The sequence below is a fragment of the Lentinula edodes genome, assembly GCF_021015755.1.
Source record: "Lentinula edodes strain Le(Bin) 0899 ss11 chromosome Unknown C8R40scaffold_5, whole genome shotgun sequence".
Lineage (NCBI taxonomy): Eukaryota > Fungi > Basidiomycota > Agaricomycetes > Agaricales > Omphalotaceae > Lentinula > Lentinula edodes.
This window is the reverse complement of record NW_025764311.1, coordinates 732677-759442: the sequence shown is the minus strand read 5'-3', so window position 1 is coordinate 759442 and position 26766 is coordinate 732677. Positions and strand designations below refer to the sequence as shown.

General features: G+C 46.4%; 11 protein-coding genes across 11 annotated transcripts; 6 read left to right on the top strand and 5 right to left on the bottom strand.

The window, feature by feature from the left end:
* Nucleotides 1-446: 446 nt before the first annotated feature.
* Nucleotides 447-1566, bottom strand: C8R40DRAFT_1088604 (uncharacterized protein). The gene is made up of 4 exons (XM_046227415.1): nt 1474-1566; nt 1317-1420; nt 947-1261; nt 447-891 (listed from the first exon to the last, which is right to left on the bottom strand). Exons 1-4 carry the CDS (start codon nt 1544-1546, stop codon nt 649-651), a joined length of 735 nt encoding a protein of 244 aa, XP_046090139.1. The 5' UTR covers nt 1547-1566; the 3' UTR covers nt 447-648.
* A 44-nt stretch (nt 1567-1610) lies between these two features.
* C8R40DRAFT_1088597 (uncharacterized protein) lies at nt 1611-2329 on the top strand. The gene has a single exon (XM_046227414.1). The coding sequence runs from the start codon at nt 1659-1661 to the stop codon at nt 2184-2186; it is 528 nt and encodes a 175-aa protein (XP_046090138.1). The 5' UTR covers nt 1611-1658; the 3' UTR covers nt 2187-2329.
* A 1411-nt stretch (nt 2330-3740) lies between these two features.
* On the top strand, nt 3741-4238 carry C8R40DRAFT_1066769 (uncharacterized protein; the record flags this gene model as incomplete). The annotated part of the gene is made up of 1 exon (XM_046225814.1): nt 3741-4238. The coding sequence occupies one exon, from the start codon at nt 3741-3743 to the stop codon at nt 4236-4238; it is 498 nt and encodes a 165-aa protein (XP_046090137.1).
* A 498-nt stretch (nt 4239-4736) lies between these two features.
* Nucleotides 4737-9603, top strand: C8R40DRAFT_1088587 (uncharacterized protein). The gene is made up of 3 exons (XM_046227413.1): nt 4737-5407; nt 5456-5497; nt 5544-9603. Exons 1-3 carry the CDS (start codon nt 4813-4815, stop codon nt 9221-9223), a joined length of 4317 nt encoding a protein of 1438 aa, XP_046090136.1. The 5' UTR covers nt 4737-4812; the 3' UTR covers nt 9224-9603.
* A 5437-nt stretch (nt 9604-15040) lies between these two features.
* On the bottom strand, nt 15041-16187 carry C8R40DRAFT_1234902 (uncharacterized protein; the record flags this gene model as incomplete). The annotated part of the gene is made up of 3 exons (XM_046233371.1): nt 15315-16187; nt 15200-15262; nt 15041-15136 (listed from the first exon to the last, which is right to left on the bottom strand). The coding sequence occupies exons 1-3, from the start codon at nt 16026-16028 to the stop codon at nt 15041-15043; spliced, it is 873 nt and encodes a 290-aa protein (XP_046090135.1). The 5' UTR covers nt 16029-16187.
* Nucleotides 16188-16343: 156 nt separating this feature from the next.
* Nucleotides 16344-18318, bottom strand: C8R40DRAFT_1158929 (L-Aspartase-like protein; the record flags this gene model as incomplete). Its single annotated transcript, XM_046229798.1, has 11 exons — nt 16344-16480; nt 16536-16658; nt 16713-16776; nt 16841-17119; nt 17181-17270; nt 17321-17452; nt 17504-17749; nt 17811-17897; nt 17952-18108; nt 18170-18252; nt 18310-18318. The coding sequence occupies 11 exons, from the start codon at nt 18316-18318 to the stop codon at nt 16344-16346; spliced, it is 1407 nt and encodes a 468-aa protein (XP_046090134.1).
* Nucleotides 18168-19284, bottom strand: C8R40DRAFT_697585 (uncharacterized protein). The gene has a single exon (XM_046235901.1). It carries the CDS (start codon nt 19184-19186, stop codon nt 18617-18619), a length of 570 nt encoding a protein of 189 aa, XP_046090133.1. The 5' UTR covers nt 19187-19284; the 3' UTR covers nt 18168-18616.
* Nucleotides 19285-19655: 371 nt separating this feature from the next.
* Nucleotides 19656-20300, top strand: C8R40DRAFT_1088565 (uncharacterized protein). The gene is made up of 2 exons (XM_046227412.1): nt 19656-19868; nt 19918-20300. The coding sequence occupies exon 2, from the start codon at nt 19996-19998 to the stop codon at nt 20230-20232; it is 237 nt and encodes a 78-aa protein (XP_046090132.1). The 5' UTR covers nt 19656-19868; nt 19918-19995; the 3' UTR covers nt 20233-20300.
* Nucleotides 20301-20549: 249 nt separating this feature from the next.
* C8R40DRAFT_1088562 (uncharacterized protein) lies at nt 20550-23269 on the bottom strand. The gene is made up of 5 exons (XM_046227411.1): nt 23187-23269; nt 22396-22887; nt 22049-22344; nt 21703-21999; nt 20550-21653 (listed from the first exon to the last, which is right to left on the bottom strand). The coding sequence occupies exons 1-5, from the start codon at nt 23200-23202 to the stop codon at nt 21024-21026; spliced, it is 1731 nt and encodes a 576-aa protein (XP_046090131.1). The 5' UTR covers nt 23203-23269; the 3' UTR covers nt 20550-21023.
* Nucleotides 23270-23284: 15 nt separating this feature from the next.
* C8R40DRAFT_1088561 (uncharacterized protein) lies at nt 23285-24330 on the top strand. The gene is made up of 5 exons (XM_046227410.1): nt 23285-23438; nt 23491-23623; nt 23676-23777; nt 23833-23910; nt 23965-24330. Exons 1-5 carry the CDS (start codon nt 23376-23378, stop codon nt 24054-24056), a joined length of 468 nt encoding a protein of 155 aa, XP_046090130.1. The 5' UTR covers nt 23285-23375; the 3' UTR covers nt 24057-24330.
* A 961-nt stretch (nt 24331-25291) lies between these two features.
* C8R40DRAFT_697582 (uncharacterized protein) lies at nt 25292-26566 on the top strand. The gene is made up of 5 exons (XM_046235900.1): nt 25292-25671; nt 25734-25868; nt 25921-25974; nt 26034-26369; nt 26429-26566. The coding sequence occupies exons 1-4, from the start codon at nt 25360-25362 to the stop codon at nt 26307-26309; spliced, it is 777 nt and encodes a 258-aa protein (XP_046090129.1). The 5' UTR covers nt 25292-25359; the 3' UTR covers nt 26310-26369; nt 26429-26566.
* The last annotated feature ends 200 nt before the right edge of the window (nt 26567-26766 follow it).

Below are 26766 nucleotides of genomic sequence, written 5' to 3'. Positions count from 1 at the left end.
AAAGGTGTCCGGAACAATTCTCCATGACGAAAACTGGCATTCACGGCCATGTGCAACAGCCTCGATTGTTGTAAGCTGCGAATTGTGAACTTGTGATTGTGCTCTAAAGCAGGAAGCTGATCAGACGGCGAAACAAAGAGGTTGAATCTTACGGGAAGTTATACACTATACAGTGGTTTGTATAAAGGACTGATTGGATTCTCGCCACCTACCGATACATTTGCGTCGAACAAGGATTTTGATGAGCCCGCTAAGCCCGACCGTCCCCCTACATATGTACGTCCTTACATAAACGATTCGGACAAAAAAGAATAAACAGGCGCCAAAAATTGCGAAGTCTAAAGATTGAATGAACTGTGCAAAGCACATTTGAATTCCAGCCACAGCACTGGGGAACGATTTGGCTAAAGTTAACCCCCATGCATTTGAAGAGATGATTCAGACATGCAGAGCAAGGTAAGGAGCGAGCATGAGAATAAAAGAAACCTGAGATTGTGATACAAACTATTTCGAAGGAAAATACAAGTAAAGATGTCCGTTCTAGCAGTCCTACCGAATGATCGAATCGGCTAATAAACCTTGAAGTAGGCGGGCTCGATAACCTGTTTGAAGATAAATGGCCGCCGTTTCGTTGACTCGGATGTCTTTCTACAAGCTCGAGCCTGTCACGCCATCCGAGTAGTCGACTTGGTTGTCACCTTCCTCATCCCCGATATGTATAAGTTCCAGAGCATCCTTGTCGTTCGACGACTGAGTGACAACTGCGTTCAAATCCGAAAAGAAAAAGACGATCGTCTTGATTAGCTTATATCGTGTGATATAACTCTCGCGTAAGTCAACACGAGTGGAGCGATTTTGACCACCATAGAACTGGGTAATCTGTGCACGAGCCTAAAAGTAGATAGCTCAGCGGAAGTTCAAAAAATGGAGGAATCGCGCCACATACCGATGGAGGCATCATATCCCAGTCAGCTCTGGTGCCAACATAACCAGTATCCTGTACAACTTGCCAGAATCCCCGAAACACAAACATTTTGCTCCTACTACCATCTGGAAGAACGGGGCATGCATTCAACGATGCCGGTGTAAACAACATCACCGTCGTCAGAAAATGGATGTCTGCAATCAGAAAAGGGTCAGTGATAAAGCTCCGTTCTTCAGAAGCAAGATCAGAGAGGTTGTTGTACAGGTCTGTAGTGTATATACGAGCCATGTCTATGCGTGATATCAACAATGGTTGAATTCCTAGGACTTTTGACAGCTGGAAAGTAGGAGTTAACATCGAGCAGAATATACACCGGTGATTCGAGGCGTACCTTATAGACCGATTCTCGAGAAGAGAGCTTTCCGAAGGCAAACGTCGTGGTATTCATGGTAAGATTTCTGTGAAGTTTCAGTACAGACTGATCTCCCTTGTAGCCTAAGATTTGCTGATTGTGGTAGTACGATTAAAGGGTTTTCGAGAGGCCTAGCTTGTATCTTTCGCATTTTTATAGATCGTCTTTGGCCGCAAGCGTGATTTCAAGTCAGATAATGGGAAGAGCATAGACCGGTCCAAACCGTCCAACAATGAAAAAAACCGCGTGGCGTCATTTACACGTGCGTGGCTATCAATCGCCCACAATACACCCACAATAACTCTGTGGTGGATTATCACGATGTTGTCACCCAATCCGGTAGTCAAGCTCGAGTCTTCTTCCCTTTATATTTCCACCACACAAATCTTTGCGCGACATGGAGCATTCCATTGGATCATATACGTGACGGATGCAGATGGCAAAGCGTCCACCTATCAGTGGAGTGAACAAGGAGGAACGCCTGGATTGCAGGCAGAGGGCGTTGATATCCAAGAGCTTCATCCTGTCACCACATATTCCTCCACCAATAACCTCACCCTTGCCTTTTTCAAAATCACTGGTTTCGATCCAGCGACTCCTTCCGATAAAATACGCCAAGCGGCTCTTGTTGCATTTCCGGATAGAGGGTATCCCTCAGTCAGGGAGAATCGTCAGAATAACTTGACTTGTAGGACATGGGCTCTCAAGGTTCTGCGCATTCTCATGGATGGGGGCTGGCTGGTTCGCAACGACATTCCAGAGGTCATCGAAGATATTGTCAAAAAACGTAGTATGGAGGTGGAAGGGAACTTAGAATGTTTTACTGAATCTGTTGTCGTAGATATCTAGTAGTAGAGATATATGACTTTGAGGCATATATGGCAGCAGGATGATCACCGCAAGATGCCATTTGAATTCACAAACACTTAATACGTATATGTATGCTACATAGTAGACAAGTCTGAAGAGGATATAGAAACATGAAGATGGTGATGATAAGGATTGAAGCTCCTTTACACTTGGAAAGAGGTCGGACCCTCCGGAATATTCATGTCAGTAGCTATTCAATTACGCCTCGAACTAAAATTCGCCGCCACTCTCAGATATGCCAACCGACCCAGTGAATAAGGTCATCGAGCTGTTTTCTGCTTGCATGCTATGAGTCTTGACAACAGCTTCGATACTCTCCGGATAGACAATTCTAATCAAATATCTAAGCAATAAGTGTTCTCAGAACTTGGAGAACCCATGTCCTACAGCTCAATCCATTCTGGCGGTTCCGCTCTCTGGAAAGGCGCTAGAAGCCGGGAAGAACAGAACGAACGAGAATACACTCAAGAGGAGAACAAATCGCTAAGGAATTGCGCTTAGACAAATTGTAGTAGTGGTATCACACACTGAGCTTTGACATATGCAAAGTCTCTAGTTCGAACACCGTGCCAGGCATATGGTCCTCGTACCCAAATCACCTCCATAGGGAGTTATTTGGGAGTTGTAGTCGGTAGTATTCACATTACTTCTTGCTGCGAACTGACTACTACTTCAGTGCGAGTAGCTGATCCCATGAAAGGCGACATCTCTGGAGGTTGCAGTGCTGTTCCAGATCTCTGTTTTGTTTTCTGATGACAGCTGGATAGGAGGGAAGAGGAAGAGGAAGAGGAATGGACGGTGGAGTGGAGTATCGAACATGCAGTGAGACACCTAGTACTTGTTTTAACGAACAAACAGAAGATGAGTTTCGCTGCTTTCCTTTGAGTTGGGTTTATTGACTCTCAAGCACTCGATAATGTGAGCCTTTTGTGTTTGCTTCTGGTTCCACAACACAGCCTGCCCTTGATAGTGGCATGTAAATCCCTCATTTTGAGCCAATCGATAGTGCCTAATCGATATCTATCTTGTCTGTACACATGTTATAGGTAAAAATATGTGAAGCGGTTTGATGCTCTCAAAATTGGTTTCCGCATGACGTTACGGAGGAACACCGCATAAACTCATATACAACGGTTGCTTTTCCCCCAGCTACTGGCCACCTCTTTTTCTTCTCGCTGGCGAAAAGATTTCTACAACCTACCACCGGAGACATTCACACGTCCTCTTTCGCATCCTTCTTTGAGCCGTCTTTCAAGTCCGTTCCTTCACGTTCATCTGCAGATATCCAATAGTTGTGAGCACAGAGCTCTGCTTTGAGCGTTGTTACCCTTATCTGATCCTCTTTGTAGAACGGTCGGGACAATCGTTATGCACATCAATCTTGCGTATCTTCTTTTTGCCCTTTGGTCGGTCGCACACGCTGCACCCACATTGCCGTCTGAGAAAACCAATCTCAAACATCACTCCGCCAGGGGAAGACCGGTTTCGTTTCCAGATGCGAGTGACTACTACACGTGAACATCCATTTATCCAATGTGCAACTCAACCTATGGCGACCAACTTTACTCACCCTTGTTTTATGATCAGCCGGCGGCCACGGTCCACGTCAAGCTAAGTCCACATAATCCTAACAGGCAACGCACGCCCCTTAAAAAGGAAAAATGTGTTCGCAAACTCGAGAGCATTTTCGAGGAATGGATCAGGAATACGAAGCTGTTCGAGATAGAAAAGAACATGATTAAAGAGGGAAAACAACCGACAATAAATGACCTGCCCGACATACCGCTTGTCCCGCTCGAAATCATGATTGAGCCTGACAGTGTCTTAGTGCTGGAACACATTGAGTTTTGGGGGCCGGGGGTCAAGGACATTCGAGGTTTTGATAAGGGATGCGAGAAGAAGGAAGATCTATGCCGGGGGAATCTTTATGACCGCAATAGCGTGCTCTTCTTCCACTCAGCGGCAAATGTGTCTTATGTAAATATAAAGAAAGGATATGGTGTAGGAGTAAAAGAGTACAGAGCCCTGTGACCAGTGGCCAACGTAGTTGGTTGACGGTACTTGCAGTAGTATATTCTTCAAAGTTCTTGATACTGCCACCGACTCAACGATTTCGCATACCGACCATGACATTGAGTGCCACACCTTTCACAAGCGTCCACAAGCGCCACGACACCAACGCCAAACTGAATTTTCGTCTGCTTCCTCCGGTACCAATTCCGTCTGGAGCCAACGCTCCAAAATGTCCCTTGTCTCAATAAGCCTTTCAAAGTCGGTGATTTTCTCGGTCTCGTTTGAAGAGAGGGAGAAGTCCAGGGCGCCTATTGTCATGAGGCCCTGTAGACGGAGTTTTGGACACGACGTTACGATATGTTTTGCTAATCTTTGTAGATCTGAGAGTTGACCAAGGGAGGGAGAGGCGAGGGGTCGTATGCCTGATTTGGCGTCTTCGCCTGATACTCATGAAGTACGGACTCTGTATACCTATTACCGGTACTTACTTTATTGTCAAAAAACGTAGTCTGAAGGGAACCTAGAATCTTTCACTGAATCTGTTGTCGTAGATATCTAGCAGGAGAATGAGGAGTCTACATAGGCAAATGCGATGCGGCTCGGGCGACGGCTGAACTGTGATAGACCGTGGTCCAGATCTTTTACGGTAACTGCCGTTCTTGCACCTTCGCCAATGACCTCAACTTCCAATTCTTCCGCTCCTTCCTTGATTGGCTCAGTTTTCGAGCGCAAACCTTCAATTCCAAAACCACCTTCATCATCGTCACAATCAAGATTCACCAGCACTTTGAACTCCAAGACCGGCTTTCCTCCTGTACAGCATCGATCCCAGAAGAGCAGCGCTTTTCTGAAGAACATAGAAAATCGCAGAAGAAAGCCAGAGCTTTCATCTGAGAGATCGACTCAGGTGCCGTCGATTGTGCCACAATCAGCGACTCCTGGCCCTGGACCAAGCACGATACAAAGTCAAAATCAGAAACAGAATGGCGTAAGCTCTACAGACGATTGGCGGTCGCACGTAAGTGCAGAAAATGAAGCCACAGTACACGCGATGACTGAAGAGGAAAGGGCAGCCGAAACACGAGAAATACTGGAAAAATTTGGACCCAGCGTGAGTGAGATCTTACGGAGAGCAAGAGAGAATAGGGAGAGGAATAAAGATGTGAAATTTACTAGTCTGGAAGAAGGTGTGTCCAACTTTCCAGTGATATTCATTTCATATTGAAGTTTTTCAGTCCCATTTACTTCAGAACGTGAACCGTTAGCTTCGCCCATCGGTAAGTTATATTCAAGTGGTGAATTATTTAGTAATCCTCCCATTAGGGCTTCCCGGCTCTCAACTAGTATCCTCCCTATCTCGTTCGTCATCCAGAGCCAGCACACGACCAAGCAGCCCAAACAGCCCGAGCAGAGCTTCACGTAAACTTAGATTTGCAGAACTTGGACCAGATCAAGTCCATGTCTATCCCTCTGCACCATCATCACCCAAGAAAGCGCTTCTAGCCTTACCTCCGCCTGACGAGGATAGCAATGCGGTATCGTTGGGAACTTTCAAAGGCAGGATGAAGCCAATCGACCTCGAAGATGCCACTGCTAGCCAGACCCAAGTCGAACAAGTCAAAGAGGAAGCCGCTGAGACCCATGTTGAAGAGGGGACTGCCGAGATCCAAGTCGAGCAAGTCGAAGAGGGAACCACTGAGATTCAAGTCGAACAGATCGAAAAGGGAACCGCTGAGACCCAAGTTGAACAAGTCGAAGAGGGAACTGCTGAGTACATACGTCAAAAGTACTTCCCATCCGCACCGGCGGACAATCCTGACCTTGCTTGGATGTCTTCTTCCCTTGACCCACCCTCTCTCGAGCAAACCCCAGACTTGCGCTTCGATCTAAACGGAACACCTATTCCCTCGTCCAAGATCCTGTCTCTACCTACACATCTAGGTTTACATCATCACGCAGAAGGCACACGAGCAGGATACACCTTGGACGATATCTTTCTTCTTACAAGATCAACTGTGCGTGCTCAGAGAGCTGCAATGTTGGAGGTGCTTGTCGGAGTTACTAGATGGCTTAGGACTAGTGGTACGAAAGATGATGTAGACGTAGAGGCTGCCAGAAAGTCGTTGCTGAACTTACCCAGCCCGGAAGGTTCGGGGATTCCTCCGTTGCTCAAACGGATTTTGTTTTCCGGGCTCGAGGCTCTACCGGAACGAGGGGCAGTCGGTGTAAGAGCCATGGATGTTGTCTGGGAGTGTGTTGTGGGTCAGACGAACGTTACAGAGGACCTCGGTGATCTTGAATTCGAATCTGGAGGGATGGAAGAGGGAAAGACGGACGAAGGAGTTCTCATAACTGCTCTCCCCCTCGCAGACGTATTGCCACAGTTCCTTAGTTTGCTTTTCAGTCCTCCGGATAGCGATCTTGGCGATGAACGTCTATCGACATCGACCTTTAACCAACCTGAATTTCAGTCGCTTAGGACAACTCCGGCACAACAACAAATCTTGTCCATTCTCACTCGCCTTGCGAGGTACTCCAACGCATACGCAGAGACTATCGTCCAAGAAAAGGGCTTAATTGAAGGTCTACTGAGGGTGTTCATTATTCCTCCCGCTACATCGACATATGCTTCAATACCCGACCTAGCCACCGTCCGCCTTCTTACCATTCTGGCTAGTGCGTCAAGAACGAACGCAGAGGCCCTCTGCCAAAAGATCGGTGCTGGCGATGTATTACTCCGCTTTGTCGTTCTATCTACGAACGACGACGTCCTTGTAGAAATCATGATTTTCTACACCATTCTGGCACGATACGGGATGTATTCTCGTGTCGCGGCAGATGCAAAGGAGGTCTGGTGGAAGATTGGTGATCATGTCGTAGCGCTAAGCTCGTCGTATTCACAATCGAATATGCGCCTCGTCCGTGCTTACGTAGGTCTGATTGAAGCGTGGCTAATATGTGCCACTGATCCTCATCGTACGACACCTAGCCATGAGTTGCTGTGGAGCCAGGTGAAAAGCTGGGAGTGGGGAGCGGGATTAGCGACTCTACTAACAAAAGTTTCTAGTCTTGCCGTGGAGAGGACGGGTACAGTGGATAACAGAATTAGAATAGCTGTTTCCTCTGCTTCCCTCTGGCGCTCGTTAGGCGCTTACCTGGAAGGTGCAAAGGTTAACGGAATCCGAGGTGGAGAAGGAGAAAGGACTGAAGTAGGCCTCGTATTGAAACGAGTGTTTGACTCTGGCGCAGTTCAGACATTCAGAAACCTCATTGAAGATCTCAAAACAAAACTAGATACGGTGGGAACGGAAATGAAAACCACGGTCGCTTCTATAGAAATAGCTTCGTTGGCTTCCATATTATCTTCAGCGATTCGACTATGGCTGGGATGTTGTCCACCAAGCCCCTCTGATGGTTCACCGCCGTTCGAACTACCTTTTGCCGACATATCAGACCTTTGCGCAATCCTCGTCCGACACGACTTGTGGCATCAAAATTTCAATCCATTACTCATTCGTCCTCTTAGTACTCTTCTCGTCCTATTCCTCCGGCTTTCTCCCCATCTACCAGGTAGTCATCTGGACCTATGGTTGGCTCAGGCATTTGGAGTGATCAAAACCTTGCGGCGCGGTGATGAGGAACATGCCTTGCAAATCATATCCCAAATCCTTGATATGCTGACTTCGGAATGGGCTGCACAAAGGGGCGGAGTCGGCGCTCCCGACTTCGTCTGGAAAGAAAAGGGCGGACTTAAAGCCGTCTTGATACCTTTTTTGCGCTATGAAATAAGTCCTGAAAGAGATCCGTACACATATGTTGCTCCTTTAATCCCAAGTTCAAGATCTATTGGTATGTGTACAACCCTCAGAATTCCGTCTTCTTATCCTAGAGATGTCACTATGGAATGGCGGCCCCTGGGGCTTCCACTTCATTCCGATTGGACCCTGTCCCCTTTCAACCATCTTCTGCGCTCAGGGAGCGACTATTCAGTCTTCAAGCAGTCAGGAGCTTTGCCAGATTCGTGGGATGCTTCAGAAATAGACGTAGTGAGAGCAGCTCTCGCGTTGGCAATGGTAGAGCGGGAAGTTTTACAGAGGTTCGCTCCGTCGATGATCTCACTTGTAGGACCGAAGGAGGAAGACATAATTTTTGCTTGTATGAAAGTGTTCATGCTGGAGCATGATGTCGGGAATGGGGACAGTAAAACTCATTCTGATGGGGAGGGTCTCCAAGAAGTTTTCAGAGATGAAGTTGTAGCACGTCAATTGCACGAAATCCTGGAACCGTACACCGTCAAAGCCTTATCCTCTAGTTCAACGTCATATGTCCCATCGTCGAGATCATCTTCTGCCCCCCTCGAACTCGCCTCTCTTCCCCTTCTCGGCACTGCTGTGCCTTTTTATCAATTCTACACCGATTTTCTCTCGCTGTATGATTCAATATCATTCTCCCATCCACTCTTCTCTCGGCTCCTTCTTCCACCGACATCAATGCTGTACGCTGCTGACTACAGGAAATTGCTATGGAACGACTACAGCCACGTTCTCCGAGGAATCAGAGTCGAGGTAGACGACGTTATCGCTGGTGCAGGGGGTATTGAACAATGGCTGTATCCAGTGGAAACAGCTCCTGATGTTTTGGGTGCATATCTCCGTGCCTTGATTAAGTATGGAGAAGGGGTTCAAGGATTCTTGAGGTTGTTAGCGGTCCATCATGTTGCTGCAAACATCTGGCCGGACTTCTACGTGGGTACTCATATCGAGGAGCTTGTGTTTGATGAACGTCGGAGCAAACTACTTAGAGTAGTTGTTGAACAAGGTGGGATGGAAGTTGTGAAAGATGTGCTGAGATATCGACAATCGCCTCAGTTACGCCGGATACTGTGTTCCCCTGCATGTTTCCAAGAAGTAGACGAGTCTTGCAAGAGACTTCGGTGCGATTTAATCGCAAACTGGATTGGGGAGGGTACTTTAGAACGGGTCAGAGGTGTTTTCGAGAGATGAGGGAAAAATATGTTTTCAAGGAATACTAGCAGTGTCCGCGTCTATTGTGTGCAACCTCCTGTCATCTTGCTGTAACTTCTTTCACTTGCCTGCCAGCTCGGTGCTGTCACCGTGTATCTACTAAGTTAGTATTGGCCATTATCACCAACATCCTTCTATTGAACAGTGACTTGATTGATCTAGATAAACTGCAAGACCGTTCTCCATTTACTTCCATGCACCGGAATACAACCATTACTGATTTTCACATGCCTCGTTGAGTGTAACAACATTTCTGATATCCTGATACGGGAGCTGCGGTTGTTGTATCTATCTCCTCCCATGCAACCCGGAGTGGCAAACATTCATTTAAATGTATACAAAATGCAGAGACTTTCTGTGCGTTTATACCCAGATTCCCTTGCTCTTGAGCTAACATCGAAAGATGACATCCAGGTATTATTCTATTCTTCAACCGTACGCCGATCTAACCTTGGAAAACGTCTTTCAGTCGACGTGAAATGGTTGACTTGTATTTCCAATATTGTTCCCGCTCGGAATCTCTTGGGTGAGTTCGTACCGCTTTAAACTTATGATTCTCTTATTTATTCAACCAGACTCTCAAGGCCCTGGAGCATGCAGGAATGGTACGAGCGCGCAAGGCGTTTCAACGGGGAGGGATCTTTTGAACATTGGTTTTGGAACACTTCGGAAACTTTGCCTCCCCTCGTTTCTCCCAACTTTTTGAGATATGAGGACATCCCCGAACTCAACGAATTTCCTTGTTTCTATCATGACTGCCCCAAAGAAATGGATCCGTACAACACCAGACAAAACAGAAACAGTCAGTCTCTTGCTGTTTCTTGTCGTTCGCCGCAGCCTACTAATTGGGAAATTTTTTCAGACCATTTCGATTCAATTCACCTTGGCATCCGTTCGCCCCCCCAATCGCGGTAAAGAATTCGTGCACGAAGAATACGTTGAACGACATAAGGACTGCTTTTGATTGAATCAAATGCTCCTTTGAGACTCCTCCCTCGACCACTTGTAGAATTGCCGGCCTCATGAAATGTTCTTGCGTTTCGTTTCTTGCCTACGCTTTGCTTTCAGCCTGAGCGTATGTGCTGTGTTTCGTTTCTTGTCTACGCTTTGCTTTCAGCCTGAGCGTATGTGCTGTGATATGCTTTCCCTGTCTTTGTCTTCTGCTTCCACCCCAGCGTCCGCTAATTGGTGAATTTATTTATGTGTTTGTGTGAGGGTCAAGCCCTGCCAGAGTCGTAGACCCAGTAACCAGTTTTAATAACACATCTCAAGTCTCTAATTTGTTTCATTCAATCAATATACATTCAGATACTTGGCCATGGAAAGCACCTCCAGATCAATGAAGCGCCAGAAGAGATGAACATAATGAGTGTATATGGTGTTTTTTTGAAGTTGAAATCGAAACGAAAGGAACACGTGAATGGCGTTGAATTTCGGGCTGGGAAATAAATTCGAGTACGCGACTGAACATAGAAAGCAGGTATAGCACTGGACTGGGAAATTTAGCGAAAATGCTTATACACACTCTATTCCGATTCGGAACCATGCTATAGAGATAAACGGCTGCAACTAGTGAGATTTATGGCGAAAATTCAAGGATCCATTCCAGGAGTAATCCCGAAAAAAATGATCGACCTCTCGTGCTCTCTACCTGAAATTCCGCGAAACGTACATTGTACGTTACTCAAACATATTTTACCCCTCTGGAATCGAGACCGTGCTGGTAAGGGGGCAGTCAATGGATGTTCGGGTGTGCGTTATGGGTACCTTTTATAGCCTTTTGAGTTTAAATTTGGAGGATTCAAGGTGAAATGACCGTCAAAAATCGTATAAGCCTTAATTGTTCCTTCTTTTCGCATAACAGATAGCCACGAGTACCTTACTCAGTCAGAGTGAAGAACGATTGCGAACGAGAGGAGGAAATCACGTGAATTCCACTTTTGGGAATTGGCCACGTGGATCGAGCTTCGTTCAACCGTCCCCGTCAAAGCGGGCGTCAGGTTTCTATAGGAATCTATACGGTTTAGAGTCGGCGCTTTCAACCCAAGGCCTATCGGTATATGTACAGCACTCAGACTCAGAGAAATAGGTTTGCTCGTCGACATTTTCACTCGTAGGACCGAAGGAAACAGCCTGGGATATAACAGGATATAACTCTCATTGGTGGAAAGGTAGTCATGGTGGAGCACGATGAGTTCGGTGAGAGCTCTTCCTAGGAGGTTTATGAAAATGAAAGCTGTTCAACTTTATATGCACGAAATGCCAGAACCGGTACCGTAAACTGTCAAGACCTTATCCACAGGTTCAACGCTATTCATCCCTTATCAAGATTATTTTCCATTCACCTTTCTTCCCCTTCTACTCTTGCCTTTTTCCTCCACCAAGATTGATTCTACACGCCGCTGAATACAGGAAATCACTGTTGAATTACTACAGCCACGGAGGGTCTCGAGTTGAAGTGGACGATGTCATCGTTGGTGCAATGAACATTGAAGTGATTCAGTGAAAACAGCTCCTGAGAGTCTGTGTGTATACCTCCATACCACATTTACGTATGGGGGGTTCATAAAGCTATTGTTATTGCTGCAGAAATCTGCCCGGAGTTTCGGATGGATGTGTTCATATCGAGGAGTTATTTGATGAAGAAACCATGAGTAAACAAACTATTGGGCAAGGTAAGATGAAAACAGTGTTAGAGGTGTTGAGATATTAATAATTTTCTTACAATGTTAGATCGATGAATTTGAAAGAACTATGTAGGTGGAAACCTGTGGAAACTGAAAATGGGCAGGTACATACTTTACAAAGGATTTTCGAGGTTTGAAGCAATGCATATATATCAGTACATTGATTACGAATCTAGCTCTGTGTCTTTCCCCTTGCGTGGAAGTTCAACGTTCAATTTTCAACCTGTAGGCGTTACGCTGTAGTAAGTATGAGTTCGTCTCTACCACCGCTATTCTGACAGCGACTTGCTTGATCAGACTACACTTCTCCATTCACTTTCATGTACCGAAATACAGCATATATGTGTCGTTGCAATTCCCTATCTACTGGGTCATTCTTGGAAAACTTTAGTTGCAATGAACCATACAGTGAGTTCATAAAACAGCCATGGTGCATTGTATTCAATGCATTTACTCGACCCCGAGCTCCTGTCAGTGAACCACTCGTTGTGGAACAGCTTCTCATCAAGTATCGCAAAACATAGCATGGAGTGGTGAGTATCAAGGCCCTATTTTTTTTGGATTTTTACAGGAATATTGGCAGTGTCTGCGCTTATCGCGCGATGATCAACTTTTGTGCTTCACTTATAAACTAATAGTCTAACTCAACCCTGTTTCCCGAAGGTAAGACGTGGGACCTCAGAAGTTGTCCTTTCTGTAAGTATTGTCTTTCTGCTATCGTTTCCTTGTACCGATTTGTCGTGTTCGAATTGCTGTAGTTGGAGAGCCACGGTCCCGGCCATTCCCGGTCAATCCTACCATTCATCCTGATGACGACTTTCAGTTCTCTTTCAAGCCAAAATCTCGGTTCTTGGACGGAGACTACCTTCAATCGAGATAAGAATCAATCCTCCGAACACAAGAACGAAGGACAACCACAGGTGATATGTGTTTTCAGATAATGGCACCTGTTTCCGCATCAACTGATGATGGTTCCATTACAGGGCATGTTGACATGTGTATAACCCAGGAAACCCTGGGTCTGTAATCGTACCGCCGCTTTTCAGAGGTGCAATACGTTAAGAAAAGTTGCTGGTCAAGTAGGCGGCCCTTTTTCGTCCGCATGAACAAAGCACAGTGATGTTGGTAGTCTTTGGTTCCCTTTCTCTTATTCCCGTTCTTCAGTTTCAAACCTATTTCTGACCGAACTTTACAAGTATTTTCAAGGGTTATGTAATTCGGCACGTCTATCATACCCAAGGGGCAACACCACCGTTATGGAACATTGAAAGCAAAAACCAACTGCAATTATGGTGTCCTTGGAAAATCTTCGTCGGTCTGCAACTTTTGATTTATATCCTGTTTTTACGCCGTTGTGCGGAAGCATATGGTAGTGTGGTTCAACTTTCGCCCACATAGCTACGGGATTCAAGATCTAGTCACTGTACATGAAGGAGCTGTGTTAGCAAACCCTAACACGAGCTATGAACACGCTTGATTCGTAACTGTCTGCCTTAATCGGTCCTTGCAACTGGTACTTTGCTGTAAAGTGTCCATCGTGTGAGCAACTGCAATGTCTTCTTCGCAGTGAATATGTTGACTATATTCACTTCACTCAGCCATTTCAGTGTTTCCTGATGTAACACCACTGCATCACCTTCATGTTGGTTCTGCTATGTGCATGAAAATGAAAGGTATGAACACCAAACCCTACTGTTGGCCCCCCGCTCTTTTTTTCCATGTACCTATCTGTCCCAGAATCTCGACCCCGATGGCTTTCTAGATTCCAAACTCATGTACAGCTGCAATATATTCCGATCAGTTGGCATCAGTTCAGTGTTGTGTTTTTTTGGGAAGTGCTGTCAGCCAGTTTATTTCTCCAGCAGATGTTCATCGAAGTAATTAAATCCCAGTCACTCTTGGTGAACGGCCCCCGTACTCTGCACCTGCTTCAACATCGAGCTATGTCGTCATTTAGGTATTGTCCTGCCTTCGATCATACGTCAATCTAACTTTGAGAACCGTTCTGCAGTCCGCGCGAACTGGTTAATCTGTATTTCCAATACCGTGCCCGCTCGGAATCTCTTGGGTAAGTTCGTACCGCTCCAAGCTTTATGATCCTCCTATTCATTTTCCCAGACTCGCAAGGCTCTGGGAGATGGATGAATGGTACGAGCGCGCAAGACTATTCAACGGGCCAAAACAGTATTTTGAACGTTGGTTTTGGAACACTTCGGAACCTTTGTCTCCCCTCGCTGCTCCCAAATTTCTGATATACGAGGACTCCCCCGAGCTCAAGAAGTTCCCTTGTTTTTATCATGGCTGCCCCAAGCAGACGGACCCGTATCGCAGCAAACAATATAGAGACAGTCAGTATATTGCTGTTTCCTTTCCTTTGCCGAAGCTTAAGATTGAATTTATTCTCTAGACCATTTCCATTCGACTCATATTGGTGTTCGTTTTCTTTGTCCCAGGTGTGAAACAGAATTCAAGAACAAAGGATCTGTTAAACGACACCGGAAATGCTTTGCACACTGGGACTGAATCAAATACTCCCTCAATCCTTGAGTCTGAGGTCGGAATCTTTTCGTTTTGTGCTTTGCTTTCCTTTTTCACTCTCAACATATATGCTGTGACTTCCTTTCTTGTTCGCTGTCCTGCTTTCACTGTAACTTGCACTAACTGCTGTAAAATAACGACTTACGACTTTCATCTTGTTCTTCTATCAGTTATACAGCCAATTTCTTGGGGCAAGGAATCTTTTTCTACTTCAATAGGCTAAAAATCAGAACACATCGTGTATTTTTAATTCTTTCGCTTGCCACTTTTATAAGAGGTGCCCTCCAGCTCGGTTCTGAAATCCATATGGACTCGACAAGTTTATCTAGAAATACAAATTGAAACTGCTGAAATACTGCAGCTTTAGAGCAGCAGAATGAGGTAGGTAAATGAGCGTACATAGTACTAGTCCAAGGTTAAAAGTCTAGCTCGCCATCATACTCGTTCGAATTCACGAAATCAATGGCTATGACGTTTGAAGCAGACAGGCCGGGGTAAGATGAATGAGGTGAGAACGAATGTGATACAGTATAAATTTGATTTCTAAGCGCAGAAAAAGAATGTATGTATATTATACATAACGGACGGGTTTCTTCTTTTGCTCTTCCAGCTCTTTATCGATGAGCTTCTGCTGCTCTTCGCGTTTGACACGATGTTCAGCGAGTTTCTAAAGCGTTGAAGGATTGCCATTCAAAGGAGTTGGTTATAATGATGACAATTCAATACTCACAGCCTTCAGCGCTTCGACTGTACTAGAAAGCGAATCGAGGGTGGACTCTGACAATTGAACCATCTGAGATTTACGATCAAAAGAAGCTCAGACAATTGAGACAAAGAAGAATTACCGTGTCCTGAGCTTTAGCTAATAGCTTCTCTCGCTCCTGCTCCCATTCTTTCTTCTGATGTTCGTAACTTGACTCGAAGCCCCAGGGAACGGTCTGTGTATGAATCGCAGCAGCCACGGGTGTGGGGGTGGGTGTGGGTGCAAGTTCGGCTCCGGGAGTTGATGCCGGGCCTGATAGGGATTCTGTGGGCACTGTAGGAAGAGCAGAATCCGATGGGGCCTGGCCATAATTTCTCAGGTTCGCGGGGCCGTTGGGTGGATGAGCAGCAGAAGGAGGAGGAGGAGGAGGAGGAGGAGGAGGAGGAGGAGGAGGAGAGGGAGGATATTGAAAAGATCGTTCTTTCGCAAACCCCCAGCCCCAATGAGAGTGATGATGAGGATGCGAATAAGGGTATGGTGAAGGTGAAGGTGGCGCGCCAGAGTCATTACCTGGGACTGTTGGTAATGGGTCCCCTAACACCCTGCTGAAATCACCATTGTTCTGAGGCCGCGGTTGTTGAACAGGAGGACGATAACAGTTCTTCCAATAATTGGCTTTATCGCTTTGCTCTGCATCGTGGCGCATTATATACCAAGTAGCAGAAGCAGCTCCGATGGTGAACCATAACAAACGAGATGGGCGGCGATGCCAGTGTCTACGCGAAAATCCATAGTCCATTCCAGGATGATTCCAGGACTGCGAGAAGCGGTAGAAGAATCTTGATTGAGGATGCATGATAGAAAGTGATTTGTTTATTGGAATGATAAGTCTTGAGCCCTTTATAGCTTTCAAAGTATGAGCAACTGGCCGACAAGATGACGGGAGTGCGGCAAAAGTTCAGTGTCCCCAACTATGCCGAGCATTATCGTGAGTTGTGAACGTTCCGAGGTAAAGTCAGCGAGTGCACGTAATAATTTTTCGAGGCGCCGGTGCCGGCGCCAATGGCGCAATCTCTTACAATTTCACAAATTGACAAATCATATCTTACATTTCATTTTCTACAGTACTTGTTTACTTTCCAGGTATCACACGAGTACAGAATCCAGATGTTCAGGGATCAGGATACAGCATCAGTTCTGGTCGAACCTTTTCGTCAAACTCCTCCGGCGAGAGAAGACCAAGCGAGACCGTAGCCTCCTTTAGCGTTGTACCTTCCTTATGTGCTTTCTTGGCGCATCTAGCCACATCTACGAGAAAGAGTTGAGAGTGTATGACATTCAAAGTACCCCAAAAGAATCTCACTGTCGTATCCAAGATGACTGTTGAGGATCGTTGCCAGCATCAGTGACTCGTTCAGAAGAGACTTGATGCGCGGTTCATTCGCCTGGATTCCAACGACACAGTTTTTCGTGAACGAGCGTGAACCTATTCACCCGGTTAAATCTTCGGAACAGTGATAGCCAATGTATTTTGTTTTACCATCAGCAAGCAATCGGATGCTCTGTAACACATTTTTTATAATGACCGGCTTGAACACATTCAGCTATGTACATACTCTCGTAAGTCATTTAGCTCTCCTCAAAAATCCGAGAATTATATGAACATACCTCGAATTGTCCATTGGATCCGGCGATACTGACTGTCGTCTGGTTGCCCATTACCTGTGCAGCGACCATTGTCACAGCCTCGCACTGCGTCGGGTTGACTTTTCCAGGCATGATACTACTTCCAGGCTCGTTCTCTGGAAGGCTCAACTCTCCGAGTCCGCACCTGGGACCGGAGCCAAGATAGCGGATGTCGTTGGCGATTTTCATGAGCGAACACGCTAGGACGTTGAGTGCGCCATGTGCTTCTACGAGCGCGTCGTGCGCAGCGAGAGCTTCGAACTGCATTTCGACAACCAATGAGTTCGTACGATATCGGATCATTAAAATAAGGCTCCTCCACCTTGTTTGGTGCGGTCTTAAACTCCAAGCCAGTGAGTTTGGTGATTTCTTCTGCGATTTTCACGTCGAAACCGCGTTTGGTATTCAGTCCCTACAACAAAAACCATAAGGCAGAATGCAGACAGATAACTTAAGACATACAGTTCCAACTGCAGTCCCTCCTTGAGCAAGAAGGCTAAGTCGAGGTAGCACACCTTTGACCCTCTCTATGCCATTGGAGACTTGCTGTACATACCCACTGAATTCTTGTCCTAGCGTTAACGGAGTAGCATCCTATCATCTGAATCAATCATTGAAGGACGACTATTGAGCTCTTATCCTAACTTGCAAATGTGTTCGTCCTATCTTGACAATATGCTCAAAGGCTTTAGATTTTGCGTCCAATGCATCGCGAAGTCCGGATAAAGCCGGGATGAGAGAAATATTGAGTTCTGTGACCGCCGCAATGTGCATGGCAGTAGGGAAGGTATCATTGCTAGACTGCGACATGTTGACATGATCATTGGGATGCACGGGCTTCTTCGAACCCAACTCTCCACCTAGAATTTCGATGGCGCGGTTGGAGATGACCTGTAAGTAGTAGGACATTCGATGACTATATTCGACTTGGACTCCATAAAAATGAGCGTACCTCGTTCACATTCATGTTACTCTGAGTTCCACTTCCAGTTTGAAATACCACAAGCGGAAAATGATCATTTAGTTGTCCCGAAATGACCTTGATTGAATCCATAGAAATCAGCCTTCATCTGATAAAGCTGGAGCAACGCACATCATCAGCAGCTTGCTGGATTGCCTCGCCGATCTTTGCATCCAATCCATAACCAACATTCACAATCGACGCGGCTTTCTTTAGGATACCGAATGCTTTGATCAAGGGAGGAGGAAGACGTTCAGTGGGCCCGCCGATGTCAAAGTTCTGTAAGGATCTACCATTGTAACCAGACATATCAACAAACTTTGATTCGAAAGATTGATATGGAAACATACCGTTGAGTTTGTGCACCCCAATATCTGTCGCTTGGAACTTGTAGTTCACCAAAGGTGTCCCTTTCGGTTCGAAATTGTTGTGTCTGCAGTGCTGAAACTCAGGTTCACTCAAGGTGATTGCAGCGAGAACTATAACATACTGAAGACATGGGTGTAACGGAAAGTGCGAGGATTTCACGTGCCAAAAATTCCAGTCAGCTTTAATTCTAAAAAGGCTCTCAAGTGGGGGAGGAGCACTCCGGCTAATTTAGATGATCAAGGGTTTGTCCCGGTTGCGTCGCAATAATTGAATATTGGCCCTCCCAGCAGAGAAACGTTTGATAAAACTATTCAAAATGGCCGAGGTTTAAACTTCGTATATCAAAACAAAGAAACATCACAATGCTTTGTCAATCTGGGGGCTCGCAACTACAAAGGAACAATTGTGCATCGATTCGTCAACGAAACCTATTGCCATTTCCGTGATCGTCCATCAAGACGCTGCTTCTTACGATTTGGATTTCCAGGTCCCTTCTGCTGCGCTGACCCCCCGGAAACCCGTTTTTCCCCAGTTTTTTTCTCGTCACAATGGACCTCCAGCTTCCTGAGGTGAGATTCGAGTCGCTGTTCTCCAGCTTCTATTGGTCCTGACACAAAGCCACCCCTAGGGCTGCCGATATCTCCATCGAACAATGTATATACAACAAGTCTGCAGACGTCAGGCAAGGGTTTGATGAAAACAATACAGAATTCGTCGGCATATCCTGAATTTGCCACTTCACTAGGGTGAGAGAACCCCGGCATGGAGGTGATGTCCAGGGCGGCGTAGCACTGTCCGACTAGAACAAGTCTTGACTGAGTGGGGGTTCCCGGAGTAAGTTTTGCTATCCATGGCCCATCGCAATCACCGTAAGCAACGCCAACCTCGAAGTCACCAGTTCGTCGAGTCAACACGCTGCCAGCGGTGACGGGGCTTAAGATGGTGAGGCAGGCCATGAGAACAGGCAAGGTGGGAAGCAGGAGCAACGAGGGTCGCATGTTTCGAAGTCGGTTTTTTTTTCAATGCTGAGTCCAGCTCTAGCAAGGTGGTGAAAGAAACAGAGGAAACTGTATGTGGGAAATCTCTGTGGAGGGGATAATGAATTTTGATTTATGTTACTGTACGGCTATGGCTAAAATTACGCAGGCGTTGCGTGGTGACCCCGGGGTGACCCGGAGATTAGAATGTACACGATCACGTGGAGCTCTTGACTTCACTGATAAGATATTGGAGTGTCCTCGTATATCCCGATAGAGATCCTATAAAGTAGCCAGCATAATATATATGAGTTCTTTGCCTGGGGGCGAAGCCCCGCGCGGGTGGGCAACTCACCGCTGCGCGAGGGTATAATGCCCGGAGCGTCTGGGCTGAAATGTAGGTTTTTCTGCCAGACACTAATAATAAAAGCAAGGGAGGGTGGGTGGGACACAACAAAAGGCGGAGACGTAAGAGGTATGTCGATGAGTGGTTGAGAGTGAGGGCGAATAGGCGCCCAATAGCACTCATCGCCACTGCTAATCTTATCCTATGATAAGCCAACCTGTGGTTGACTTATCTCGGAGCATTCAGCACGGACAGGGACATATCCTCCTCAACTTGTACGGTACACACTATTTACGACCTGATGGCATCCACAAAACAAGAGCTCACCTACGAGACACCGATGAAGTGCCCAACTGGGTGAGTGCTTTTCCTTTGTGTCTTCGAAGTGTCTGAGGTTTTTTTTCAGATTTAAAGAACGTGGTGATATCTTACTTCCCGGGAACAAGATCAAGACTACGGACTCATCAGTTCACATACTGGCTCTATGTTCCCTTTCTTTCCTTCTATGATTCTATGTTACCTACTTTCATATCTATATAATTTCATACTCACCTTTTCAGCCACCCACATCTGTTGTCCAAACTCTTTGATCATCGCATCCACCTACTTACACACACCTTTTGATAAAACCGTTACGATGCAACATCTAACTAAGACAGTATCCACAATACATACATTCACTACTATACGATACTTGGCATTACTGGTACTTGGTACATAGTTTTCCCCGCTCTTGGCTCCGAAATGGTGGCCTGCGGCGGTTAAATCAACTCTCTCTCTCTCTCTCTCTTACTTCCCGGGAAAAACGTCCCTGCGAAGTAATATATCAACTGGACCGTGTCCGTTCAAGACGAGATCTTAACCACGTCAAGCCCGAAAAGCTTCACTGGGCCTTTGGTGTAAATATTCCAGACTGCATCGAATATCACCGAAAACACAACCTTGGTAAGCAACTCGCCAGCTGAACAATGGGCGAGAAACTCGGGAACATTCACTTCATGTACCCTCAAGAATATTATAGAGTATTCTATTATTATCCTGTAGTATGTAGTATAAGTACAATGAAATATAGCAGCGAAGGGCATGCGTTTGCCAGGCATTGCCCCTAGCCTTCAGTCAAGCGCACACCCTCTCGAAGCCAATAGCAACAGCTTCATTACTTCACGCGCACTCGAGAACTGAACACCTTCCTCGACCACCTCCGTGCTTCGAATATGGCAAATGATTGACGTCGGGGAAGGTCGGGGAAGGTCGGGGAAGATCTTCTAAACCCGCAAGGGTAGATAAGCTTGATCACCAGTTTATAGCGATTTGGGGTGTCGGGGCTCCTGTGGGCCATGGCAAACGACACTCTAAGATCCTAAGATTCACCTGGGATTCATGTCAAAAATTCAGACGACATAATATCATGTAGCAACGAAACGACAACTCGAGTACACATCATACATACATACGTATAACGAGTAACATTCAAACAATAACCATGATCCTAACATAAAACCCCCAACACACTCACGAGTCGGCAGGTAGTGGGGGAGGAGCGTCTGGCTGAGGCGCAAAGATAAGGTTCAACGGAGGAGTGGTTTGACTTTCCTCGCTTAGAAGCGTAGCAATAATCGACCTCCCAGCAAAGGAACGTCCGGCAAGACTCTTCAAAGCAGCCGAGGCACTGTGACTATCAACATACTTCACATAGACACGACCAACACCCGCTGCCTCGTCGATGCGAGCAATAGCCTGCGGATCAAGCCCTTCCCCTGGAGTCCACTTGGTCTTGTCCTTCTTGACCGGTCGAGGAATTCGTAGATCCTCCACGGCACCAAAGTTCGAGCATTCTTCCTTGATATCGTCGAATAGGTCTCCGTATTCTTCGTCATCAATGAGGTCTTCGGGTGTTACCATGTTGAGCATGAGAAGTATACGTGCGTCGCTGCCGGTGGATTCACCAGCAGGCATGATAGGTCGAGGGATTTCGGGAAATTGGTCGTAAGGCAAGTTAGGAATCATGCCTGGCGTGTCAGGCTTCGCTCCGACCGATGCACGTTGCACGACGAGATAGCGGTCACCAAGTTCCATACCGTTTAAGGCTTGAATCGCAGTATCCGTTACGCTCGCGTCAACATATTCGAAGAATGCGAAGCCCTGGGAAGAATGTCAATTGATATCTCCCGAGGAAAAGAGGGGTACATGCCTTTGAAAGTCCATTTCCATTCTCCCTAACTAGATTGAAAGCCTTCAACTCTCCGAAACTCTTGAGAAGCTCCATGACATTCTCCTCATTGAGGTATGTAGGAAGACCGCCTACGAATACTTTGTTGATCGAGTCGGGGACGTTAGTAGAAACGACCCCAGGAACGTGAACCACAGGAGCGGCGGCAGGAATTTCAACACCGCCGTAGTCCTTGGGTCGACGAATTTTGAGCGGTCCATTTATGAAGATAATTCCATCAAAGGCCATGGCAGACGTAGCATCCTCGGCACTACGGAACTAGAACGGACATTAGACAGCACAACAGATAGAATTGATCGTAAATTACCTCGACGAAAGCATAGTTTTTCTCATAATTGCACTGTACCGCAAGAACAGGGGGACCGGGGGTACTGGTCCCAATGTTCATTTCTGCCATTTTCTGATTAAAGAATTCGGCAAGATTTTGCTCATTGACTTCGGGGGTTATGCTACCAATGTAAAGCCTTCGAGATTGACGAGACAGGTTGGGGTTGGCACCAATACCCATGCCGAAAGTCTGCACTGGCATGGGCGGAGGAAGCCCAGCGATACCCAGAATAGGAGGAATCTGAGTTCGATTGGCACCGGGGAGGTTGAAGAGACCTGCGAAGTCGTTAGGAAATAGAAGATGGGACACTGCGTGATTCAACAAACCTGTTTGTTTAGCTTGCATGGCAGAATATTGTTCATAACCTGGAGCATGAACATCCCAACCAGAAGCTTTGCGCCTGCGCTGAGTCAAAGGTACAGCGCCCTCTGGAGTAGGAGACCTTCTCTCGGGAGGAGTAGCTTCCCTTCTTCCTCCGCCTCCGCCTCCGCCACCACCACCACGTCCTTCACCGCCGCCTCCACCTCCACGACCCCGGCGTTCTCCTCTGTCTCCTCTGTCCCTTGGAGGACCGTAACCGTCGTCTTCACGACCGCGCCGTCGGTCGTCGTCCCGAGGCCTCCGTTCATCAAATTCTCTAGGGCCACGAGAGTAACGCTCCCGGTCGCGGTCTCCTCTCCCGTCTCGTCTATCGTCACCTCTTCGACCCCCGTACCGGTCAGATCTGTCGCCGCGGTCTCTGTGCTCTCTTTCTCTATGTCCATCTCTTTCCTCATGTTTTGACGACCTATGGCGGTCCTCCCGATGGGATGCACGGTCTAGAAGGAAAGAAAAAAGAAAAAAAAGGCCGAAGCACAGTAAGTAACCTCAACTGTTGGAATGTGCACTGGCGAGGGCAGTTCGGCGGCGGTGGGATGACAAAGCATCCAGATAGGGCTAGCTAGCTATAGAAACAGCATGGTGCAAAGAAAAGAAATATGCACCATGAGTTTATCGTTTTTCGAACGGTAGAAGAGCAGGGAAAATTCGACACCAGACTATTCGCCGTATTTCTTTTTCGATGACTCCTCGCAGCTGCTGGTAGAATTACAGAGACAGGTCAAAATTTAAGGCTTACCGTGTTCTTCAGGCATTTTCTTGAGGTTGTTATTGAGTTTAACCTAGTCTAACACAAGAATGAACTGAGTGTGAAAGTTGAAACTTGAAGGACGGACAGCAGATTCAAGGTAGACAAAAATGGCAGTTCTTTCACACACTAACACATTTCGCCGGATAAGCCGAAAGTCCTATTTTCTCCACCACCACCATGTCTACAGAGCTTCCCTATGCTGCTGATGCAGAAGTTTCCCTTTCCTACGATGAGCTCGAGGTACTTTAACAGATGACCTGTTACTCCATCTTTCACTCTCATAATGATACAGGTTCTACGATTACAATACGAACGGGAACAGCTTCAGGCACATGTCACAGTACAGACCAAGTTCAACTTTGCCTGGGGTCTAGTGAAGAGCCCATTACGGGAGCATCAAGTAGAGGGTGTTCGACTGCTGCAAGGTGAGCTAGGCTCCTACCTTCTTCAATCATTTCTGATCGTGTACTTCGCCAGACTTATATCGCTCGGAGCCTACACGACGAAGAGAATGTTTATATTACCTGGCTTTAGGACACTATAAGATGGGCAATTTCGAAGAAGCAAAACAATTCAATGGTATGTATGGCTGTCCTTCTTCCCTCAAACTACGTCGCTGATCTGAACCCGGCAGGTCTGCTAATGGAGAAAGAGCCCACAAACCTCCAAGCTCTAAGTCTAGCACAACTTATAGAGAAGGGCGTTACAAGAGGTACGTCGCTTTGCAACCTCTCCTTTGCTGTCGTTCCTTCTCATATCTTTGTAGAGGGCTACATCGGGATGGCGCTCGTTGGCGGCGCTGCTGCGCTTGGAACAATTGTCCTTGCAGGTCTCATACGGCGAGCAACCCGAAAGTAATCTTCTAATCTGGCTTCTTTTACTAACTCGCTCACCTGCCTATCATATTCTGGCATCCGACCTCATTATCAACACCATTCTCTATAACCTCTCCAATGAATCCTCCTTCTCATACGAAATCGTCACGGCATAAATGAACCCCTCTCGCTTGATACATCGCTTTCCTATAACTTACATTTGCCTGGACATAGTCACAAGTAGCTCAATTGCTATCGTTTTTCCGTGTATTCATACTACATATGTCAATTTTATCAGGATCTCAGCGTAGGCTCATCGAGCTCTGACCGGTACTCTAACTCTGGCAGTCGCTTATCTGTCGATTGTTTCTAATAAGGTACGTTCACCAGAGACGAAGCTAAACCCAACACTTTCGACTCGCTTCTGACAATTATCTTGTCCTATCCTATCCAATGTGAGACTCAACGCCCTGTCGTTCAACTTAATACACCGTCCGGAGCATCAATGTCTCTGGCCAGCTCCGACCCTCCTTCAAGTTCAAATCCGAATCTCTAACTATCTAAAGAATCTTATACGGTGCTATCTATACGCTCTTCTTTCAGCATCTTACACCCCCAGTACTTTCGAAACAAGTCACTATTTGTTCCCATCCTATTATAGAAATCGGATAAGTGACCAAGGGCTTAGGGTGACAAGCCCCCTGCATACTCGTACACCGACAAATTAACATTCCACGAGGTTCTACAGCGTTCTGCCAAGGTCCAGGCTTCTTGCTGTGTCGAACTGAAACGACAATTTCTGCGTGGTTGACTAAGGATGACTCCCAACATAACATAAGTGGTACCCTCCCTTCCTTACCCTCCCTGCGCTCAGGCTTATTTAGCCGATACGGACATCCTGATCAAATCCAGGTAAAACCAGGTATTAGTGGTAAAACGCTCTTTTTTCGTTCTTTCCGAGACGATAAATGCCCACAAAACGTCCACAATCTCCTTTAATCGATGATATACTGTAGCACCTAAACCAGATCTACCTCGAATTCTCAAGGCTGTGTGTCCGAGTCGATGTTTAAACCCAACAAATTTCTTTACATCCCTCACGTTATACTCGGCAGGTTCGCACATTCTGTATGTATCTGACCATATCACCATGTCTCTTCCAAATTGATCAAATCGTGCATACAATGCGAAAGGCGACATGTCTTCCTGGCTCTTTTCCCTGACTCTTCCCGGGGATAATCTAACACTGCCATGTATATCGTATAAAAGGATCTCCGAGTCACTCAGCTAAGCTTGCCTCTACGTGCCCTTCAAGGAGCAGGTCTCCAAAAATTTCAACAACTATTATGGATGCTCAAAGTCATAGGATCCCTAGACACGAAACCTGGATACTTCGGTTTCTTATTGCGGTGCTAGCTTCAGCATCGCTGGTAACCACCTGTTGTGCCTCTCCCCTCCCTCTGAACACCCTATGTTATTCGAAACATGGATCTGGGACAGCCGGCACGAATTCAGCTCCACAAGTACCAAGTCATAGTCATGAGGAAGACTCGGAAAATTTTACTCGCCTTGGTCTTCGTGGCCTCGGACTCGGTTTGAAGAAGCTAAGCTTGGCTTGGGACGGAATGTCACTGATAGGCTTTGCGTACACCGAAGCAGTGAGACTAGTTTCCGTCTCCCCGTGGAACTAATTTCATGGTTAATTAACGCAACTCTGTAGCTCATAGGCAAGGAGTACGAGAACAAACCCATTCGTTTGAGTTCGCTGACACTTCCTGCTCGCCGTCCGACTCATCCCTCGATTGAATATCTATACCTGTTACCGAAACTCGGCTTGGAATCCCAAAATCCCAAGGTAAGTATTTTTGCAACATTGGATGGGACATTGAAGACTTACCATTTCTCATATTCTCTCATTGTCTGGCGTCACCTATTCGAATGCGAAGGATGCCTGCTGGAGTGTAAGTTAAAATTGTTTTAATTTTACGACCGAGAAAACTGAGCAAACCTCTTGCTTCAGTGTCCAGTATATGCCAGCAAAAGTATGATGAAAGCAAATATGCCACAAATGGTGAGTGAAACTTATCGCTCGCAGGGACACTGTGGCAGCTCGTTCCTCCATAGATCTACGAAGCTCACGGCGAACCTCCTGTATACGCAACAACATCAGAGATCGAGTCTGACTCCCCAGCCCCTCCCTACACCGCAACCGATGGTATTAATCCACCTGCCATGTCCAAACGCGACACAGACAGGAATCAAGTCATCTTTTTCAAAGAGCATGATAATGTCGTAATGCGACTTCCTCGAGAAGAATTTACCAAAAGCTGGGCATTGAAAGGAGAATGTCATCGAAGTGAGTCCTTGACTTTTTGATGCGGGGGTGCTTCACTCACTCTACCGCATATTTCTCAGCTCACAAGGATCTTCCAAAGACGGCAGCTGATCAGTGGAATGCTTGGAAGGATACAATACTAGGATGGCCTTCCTTCCTTAACTTGGTTGATTGAAGAAAATGAAGCTCGCAATTTTTGCGACGTCTACACCAAAAGAGTTGGAAAAGAGTTGTCGTCGACATGAAAACAGTACATATTGATTGTCCGTGATTGTGAAAAGATAACTTAAGCATGGAAGATGTCTAGCTTGAAAGCAATAGCCATGTAGGTATCCCGTCCTGCAAAAGAGTACATAGAAATGTAATGATACATCATCAAGAAATAGATCGGCAAGTTCAATAAATTCATGTAGGCAGA